The sequence below is a fragment of the Ostrinia furnacalis genome, unplaced genomic scaffold (assembly GCF_004193835.3).
Source record: "Ostrinia furnacalis isolate ACB-3 unplaced genomic scaffold, ASM419383v2 OfSCF6738, whole genome shotgun sequence".
Classification (NCBI taxonomy): domain Eukaryota; kingdom Metazoa; phylum Arthropoda; class Insecta; order Lepidoptera; family Crambidae; genus Ostrinia; species Ostrinia furnacalis.
In genome coordinates, this window is record NW_021136977.1 from 1 (window position 1) to 7,986 (window position 7,986).

At 39.9% G+C, this 7,986-nt stretch overlaps 1 protein-coding gene across 1 annotated transcript; it reads right to left on the reverse strand.

Moving 5' to 3' along the window:
* Positions 1-764: 764 nt before the first annotated feature.
* Positions 765-7,176, reverse strand: LOC114362796 (ATP-binding cassette sub-family A member 5-like; the record flags this gene model as incomplete). Its single annotated transcript, XM_028318328.1, has 7 exons — positions 765-937; positions 3,258-3,399; positions 4,107-4,257; positions 4,738-4,881; positions 5,835-5,942; positions 6,288-6,366; positions 6,950-7,176. Coding segments are annotated over 7 exons (1,024 nt in total), but the record flags the coding sequence as incomplete, so codon positions are not given.
* Positions 7,177-7,986: the final 810 nt, after the last annotated feature.

A 7,986-nucleotide genomic window follows, 5' to 3' on the forward strand; every position in this document is an offset into this window, starting at 1 on the left:
GACTTTTTTTATAGGTCCATGGTTATTTCCAATACTTTTAATTTTGGCAGAGCAATTCCACTACGTGACATCTTCATCAATTTCATTAGTAAGTTCTTCTTCTTCTTTGGTTTATGGCGATGAACCATTAGTAAGTTAATTCTATTAGCAAGTTCGCCAGATTTGATTGAAATATTATCAGCTCATGTGACATTTCTCTATTCTTAAAAATACTTTTGACTCAGTGGAACTGCTCTGTAGGTAGAACCTTAAAATCAGATGCTATATTATCAAGCTTACACCTGTATTCACAAACATTACTATGAGGTGTCACAGTCACAGTGCACGACGCACGTGGACGCACAGGGTCCCAAAAACCTGTTCATAGACAATACTTGGATGGCAGAGTGATGCTGTGCTTTTGACTTCGCATAGCGTTGCTGCTTTACTTAAGCAAGCATCGTTTGTGAATACAGTAGGTACGGCTAGCACGAAAAACTTTCGTGTTCAAATCGTTTGCGTATTCGAATCGCCATCAAAAGATTTAGTATGAAAACTACAACAGCGCCCTTGTAAACGTGTCGTAAAGTGAACTTAGTATGAGAAATGGTTGCACGAAACTTATTTTGAGAATCAAAATTGTCACGTGATCTTTTAATTCGAAGGTTGAGTATCGAATTGTATCGAATACGCAAACGATTCGAAGACGAAAGTTGTTCAATATTCATGCTAGAGGTACTGAGTGATACTTCATCGTTCATTCTTGCATTATAAAAGACCCTCACCTGATAGCTCAAGGTCTTGCTCTGCAAAGACAGACTCCTGGAGAGCGCCCGCGCTCTCACAAGCTTTACCGAAGACACGCCTTCCACCGTTTCTGTCTCTTCTGCGTTCTCTCCTTCTAGACTTAGGAACACCTCTTCTAGGGTCGTCATTGAAACGCCATAGCTGGTTATACCTGAAGCATAATTTTTAGGCAATGAGATCTAATGTCACTTTTTTAATTCCAAATTCCTTATTTCTGTAAATTTTCAAGGGTCTACTTATGCCACTTCTGCAGGTCTACTCCGAAATGCTATTTACGTAGTTTCGACTTTATCTGTCACCGTTTCTCATGCTTTGCGTGAGAGAGATAGCAAATTCGAAACTACGGATAAAGGTTTTTCAGAGTAACCCCGCTGGTGTTCTAAATTTTGTCTTAAAATTTTAACCCTTAAGTAACACCGTGGGGTAATTATTTACCCCAGGCGCATAAAAATTGACATATCTTTTTTTCTACCGAAGCTAGTGCAATGTCGTTTTGTGTATTCTCAATGCAGAGTGTACGCTTCAAGCTCGTAGACGCGGGATGTGAAAAAAATCATCTGTTTGGCTTGTACAGGTAGGTGGGGTGGAAAATTACCCCAGGGTGTTAGTTACGCATGCTTTAATTTATCATCACCTAACATCGTATAAATAGGTTTTTACAATATTTCAACAAAATGAGTAAATATTTATATGACGATTAAGTAGCACGTTGTCTCGAGAATGCAGAGAAATAAATAAAACTTGATTTACATGATACTTTTCGAACTTTGAAGACATCCCCTCAGAACACAGCATTCATAAATTCGACACAGAAATAGAGCCCAAAAGTGATAATTATGTAATAATTCAGCGTGTCTGATGTGTTTTGAAAAAAATAATAAAGAATAAAATAAATAAATAAATATATTTTCATAATTTTAAACAGGTTGTTGATTTCAATACCCGCCATATTTAGGGAGTTGATTAAGTAGCTTATTCTGATCACGAATCAGCAAAAAAACTGACTTCAAATTTTTTTTAAATTATATTTTAAATATCTACGATTTCCATAATCGACCACTACAGTGCAGAATAGTCCCCCAACGCAAACGGCGCGCGGCGCTCACCCGGTGACCCGGGCAAACGCTGCGCCCCCCGTCCCGCGCCCCACTACCCGCGCTCGCCCATGAGTCAGTCAACTATCAGCCACAATCAGCTGTGAGTTCAACGACGACTACTGGACGGAGCTTAATCCAAATCTACCCTAAAAATGTAATGAGTAAATTAGTTACTTACACCTTATCACGTTACGAGTTTATTTTTTGTTCTAAAAACTAATTAATTAAGTAGGTCTTTAATAAAAAAACCTTTTACACGAATTTGCTTCCTTCCGCAAAATAAAAAATTTTACAGAAGCTACATTTTTTTTTTAATTAAACCATGCTTTTGTGTGTGTGATAAGCTTGTACCTACTTATCATTCAAAAGTACTGTAAACAGATGACAATAATGCTCTTTCATACAGGTTCGTTATTCCTTACATTTCTAGCTCTCTACCTTAATAACTTTTACGTCTTTACGATAGTAATTATTAAAATAAAACTTAACTTACCGCAAACTGAACACCTAGAAATAACACACTGGCAAACTCTTGTTCCTTCACTTTCGATAGGAGATAAGACAAGATTTTGTTTTTAAACTCGATTGATTTCAGTATCTAAACAAAATTTCTATCATTTAGCACTTCTTTCATTTAAATACAGTAACATAGGCTAAATATTATTTTGGAAAAAAATAGGGTTCCGTAAAATATGTAGTACACGCGCGCGAAGCCGCGGGCGGAAAGCAAGTAGTAAATAAAAAAAAGCGCTGGACAAACTACTGTTTTTGAAATTAGTAAATATTCATGCCGTGAAACGCCATCTATCAACATGAAACGATATGGGTAAAACGAGGTCCACGCGTATGAAGTCGCGGGCGGCCGCTAGTTACATAATATCACATCATAATATTTCAGTCACACGTTTTAAATTAAAATAAAAAACATTTTCAAAATATTCAGTTTGTGCTCTCGTCGTATACACGACGCTATTAATGGAATATTTGGCAACTCATAAGCAGTCATACGACTAAAATAAATACACAATAGGTACCAGAGTAACATATATAGAAAGAAGTTTTCCATAATTTTATATTACATAGTAGGGGGAATTGGTTAACTCTATTCATGAGACGTTGCGTTGGTTAAAAAAACATTTTATTCTTGACTGTACAAAATCCGTCATAAAACGAATCTGTCATAAAGAGAATCTGTCGTAAACCTAATCTGTCCTAAACAGAATCTGTCCTTAACCGAATAAAGGCATCTCTCCTGATGTTAGGCTTTTCTTATTTGTAATAGAGATCACAGTAACTAAGAGAATTCTCCATTCTAAACTTTTTGGAGTCAATAAACCTTTTCATCTTGTTCTTGGATCAGGAACACTGACATACCTGGGCACTGGTTCGATATCCTTGTTGTGCGCAGTATCGCCGTTGGAGTGGAAGTGGACGGCGGAGACGCGGCCGCGCCGGCTGCCCATCCAGTACGACGGCATCAGGCAGAACCACGGCTTCTGCTTGATGCCGTACTCGCCTGCGAATGGTAAAACTTTAGTTATTGATTTTTTTCTTAGCGTGAAGAGTCGTATCTTAAGAGTTAAGGGTAGTACTACCCAACATTGATGAAACAAACGCTGGCCGTAACAGCGTATTACATTCAGATGGAAGAACATTGCCCAGCAAGCAAAAGATTGTAGGTTCGATTCCCACCTTTCAAGTTATTTATTTGGTACAAGTTTAGACTAGCAGCTAGCTAACATTCAGCTGGAGCAGCTTGACAGAAAAGTTAAGACTAGAAAATTGGTAGAACTGATTATTTAATGCGACTCGACGAATCAAGACATTTATGGTAATGCTAGAATATCGTCAAAACCCAAATTCCAAAGATAAGACCCCAAGACAGATACTTGACAAGCCGGCAAGCCGGGCCCGATCCAAAGGTTGTCCCACGTCATGCCATATCCCAGAAACTTAGAGCCCAAGAGGTGTCTTCATTAGATACAGTAATGACCTCTCTATGACGCTAGAGATTTTCCCACTTCCACTCCTTCCAAGTCCAGAACTAGAGCCCCAAGCATCTAGACTAGAGACAGCGATGACTCCTTCCATGCTGTATCATTTACTCGAGATGACGGCTTCCACCCCGTTCGCGTAGACGTTGTCCCACGTCACGCCCACTCATAGAGTGGCCCACACTTTACAATAGAGTCAGTATAGACTCTCTCTATGATGATCACTCACTCGGGATGACAGCGTCCAGCCAGTAGGCGAAGAGGCCGTAGAGCACCGTGTCCACCGCCATCATGATGAGGCTGCCGCCGAAGGGCACGCCGGGCCCGCTCCACAGGTTGTCCCACGTCACGCCCACGCCAGCCATGTCCAGGACCAGAGCCTGGAACAACACATTAATCAAATTACCCAGAATGAAAAAAAAATTGTCTGGAGTGGACTGATTAAATACATATTAGGTACTTGCACATCGTCAATATTGCTCTTAAAAAGCCTTTAGGGTCATTCAGAAGGGAGGCCTTTCTATGTCAGGCCGTATTTTTTATTCGCATAATATTTCTTCCTTAGTCATCTCGTACGACATCTGGAAGAATAAAGGTGGTCCTATTCTACTCTGCTGGTACTACATGACAGGGACAGATATACAGACATCAGGCGTCCCCAACTCTGATCGGCGTGCCTGTGGTAAATTATACAGATAAAATTAGAGAGACTTGAAAACGAAGATGAGGGTGATCAAGATGATAATGATGAAGATGATAATGATGAAAATGATGATGAGGACGAAATAGAAGAAGAAGCAGATGATTCTGTTGAAGGTAATGATGATGATGATGATGATGATGATGAAGATAAACCTCACCTTATCCATAGCCAGTGCGTAACAGCTGGAGCTGATGAGCGAGACGAACCAGAAGGCGAGCGAGTCGGCGTTGGACACGAACACTTGGATGAAGTAGAGCCCGCTCATCAGATTCACGGCGAAGCTGCCCAGGATACCGGCCGTCTGGAGGTGAAGTAGTTAAATAAACACGTGTTTACGACTATAGGTCCAGCGCTTAAGAGCGTTTTCACATTTAGGCGATTTAGCAGCGCGACAAACGCGCGACCGACGCGCTGCCGAATATTTCATACTATGTGACAGCGGATGCATGCCTTCACATTATAAAAACGCCGCTGACGCGCTGCAGTCGCGCTACTAACGCCCTAATGTGAAATCGGTCCTCTGAGTCAGTGCATGAGGTTTGGAAGTGGTAAGGGAGGGTGTGTTTGTGACTTAACGTCACAAACGTCAGCGAGACTTCAGGTCTCCTTCAGCCCCCCTAGACAAAACGCACTTTTTGATCGAATCGAAAATCGAATCCGTCAAAACTCCATACAAAAAAGGGGCTTTTCGACCACTTTGCGACTGGTTTGCGATTATAATTTGCACTTTGTCTAGACCCATAGATTTGTATGCTCTGTCACGTCATAATATGTCAATGTCACCCCTCCTATTCCTGTGCTCCCATACTTACCTCGGGAATTGACTCACAATTTTATTAGAGCTTTGTAAATATTTATAATTTGTTGAAAGTTTGTTAGAAGGTTACATTTTTCCAACTTTTCCTTTTGAGGTAAAGCGAATAGTTAATTAAAAAAAGTAAAATACACCTAATTTAAAAAAAAGCAAACTAAGGTTTATTGAAAGGTTTGGTATGTAGCCAGTTAATTCATAACCGTTTCACGATATATTAAAAATTGAGTACGTACCAAGTTGTAGGACTTCATTTGTCCAAAAAACGTTGTAATTTAAGAATTTTTATAACAATGTAGTATCACCACAGTTCTTCGTCCTACAAAATTTATCTTACATGGGACTATTAGGTCAAGTTTGTCCCGGGAAAGACGTATCGTATCTTACAGCTAAAAACTTGAGCTAATAAAAGTATCTTAATTAAGTAAAAGTAAGTTACTCACTCTAGCTCGGTCGAAAAACGGTGTCAACATAAACGCGAAGGTGATGATGGTGAATCCAAAAAGCAGCATCAGCAGGAAAATGAGGATGTACGAAGAATGCTGGAATACCTGCAAAATGTATTCAAATATTTGCATAGACCACTCATTAAGAGAAACCTTGAATACATCGTAATAATAAATTATTTAACAACATGGAACTCGTGTAAAAAAGGAAAGGTCGAAATAAAATAGCATCGCAAAATTTGTTTTTTAAAAGATTAATTTTACCGGCCAGTTACAAAATGCAGTCAAACTTTTTTCAGTAACTATCGCAAATTACTTCTCGAAAAAAACTCGTAAACTAACCTGAAAAGAGGTTCGATATTTAAATATATCTGAATGCTTTTTTAAAAACATGGAAACTCTTTTCTCATTTTTTCTCTGTGTAATAGAACTTTTTGAAAGAATTCATACCTTCAAAGTAAAAAGCAGGACAGTACTGACGATGGAGAGTATTGTTACAAACACAGCGTAGATCAGGAACCAAGCACCCCTGAAAAAAAATCAAAAGTAAATTAAATAACTATTTACCTACTAAGTTTTTTTTGTGAAAATGTTTCTATGACCATTCGGGCGTTTTATTTAAAACACGTCCACTGCTAGACAAAGGCCTCCTCAAGGATATCCAAAACGACTAGACCTATGTTGCCTGCATTCAAGTGCTTTCGCCGCGAGTTTCACAAGATCGTCGGTTCACTGCGTGAGAAACTTGAAACTTGCTACGGCTTGGTTCTTCTTTGGTTTTTGGTAATATTATTTATTATTTTGTGATAACGGCCTTAATGTGCCCTCCAAAACACGTGAGTCATTCTAGTTATGTAACTGTAACATTAATTTCTACCTCATCTTCTTTTAATGCCCCATAATCGTATCCAGTAGCACAAAGTTCAAATCCTCAACCGTAAAATCACAAAACAATCTGAAAAGAGCAAAGACTATTGGCGAAAATAACTATGTATAGTGTAAACACGCACTTCAGTTAGTTTTACCGCGCGTCGCCCATAATTCGGTGTGCAGGCTCGCGATCGCGCTCTCGTCTCGCAAAGTGTACTTGCGCCATATCTAAACCCACTCACCAGTAAACCGAGTCCTTCAGCCCCATGATCCTCATCCCTTCCCTGATCTTCTTCTCTTTCTCGCCCACCACAAACATCAGCAGATACGTGATAAACTGAGACAGCGTCATGACCATGTACATCGGCATGATGACGCGGAAGATGACCAGCCAGTCGCCAGTGTGCTGACGTTTCGGGAACTGGCGGAGGTCCACGCGTGGGGGTGGGATTGAGGAGTCTGTGTCTGTCTGGAAGTAGAAGAGGATGAGTTGTACTTCACTTTTACTGTGAAATGAAACGATTGAGTATTGCATCAGAGCGCTTTCACATTTAGGTGACTTTAGCAGTGTGACAAACGCACAACAGACGCGCTGCGGATAATTTCTTACTATATGACAGCGGATGCCTGCCTTCACATTATAAAAACGCCGCTGCCGCGCTGCTGTCGCGCTTCTGACGCCCTAATGTGAAAGTGCTCTTATCGTACAGCCCAGTCAATTTACGTTGTGGATTACCTACCCGCAGTTTATTTGTACACTAAAACATTACCCTCCTTTTTGGGTAGTCGGGTAAAAAGTAGATATGTTAATCTACTGTGGTAGTGAAGGCTTTGTCCGGAATCCCACAGTTCCTTCCCACTTAAGGCGAATGATGGAGCACCGGGGTCTTTTAGTGGATATGCCTTGTCCTTCTGACTTGGTGAGCCCCACATAACCTACCCTGTCCCCGTAGGGTAGGTATGCAATTCAATGCATTTTTCCCCGAAAAAAAAAAGAAAAAAAAAGGGGTGTCAGCTAAGTACGTGAGTGTCCATTTATTTCATCCAAGCTTTTTGTTGCTTTTAGGTCAGACATGTTTATCATTCATTAACCAAAGTACATGTAAACTGACAGGCGGATATCAATTACCAGAGTACCTACCTAGATAAATAAGATATTGTTGCTAAACTAGCCGACAAAATGATAAAAAGCTTTTTATGTTAAAATGCTAACGGTAATCCGATTCACCACAAGTATTTTTGCCTGGTTGAGTTCCAATATTTAGTTCAACAATCACAA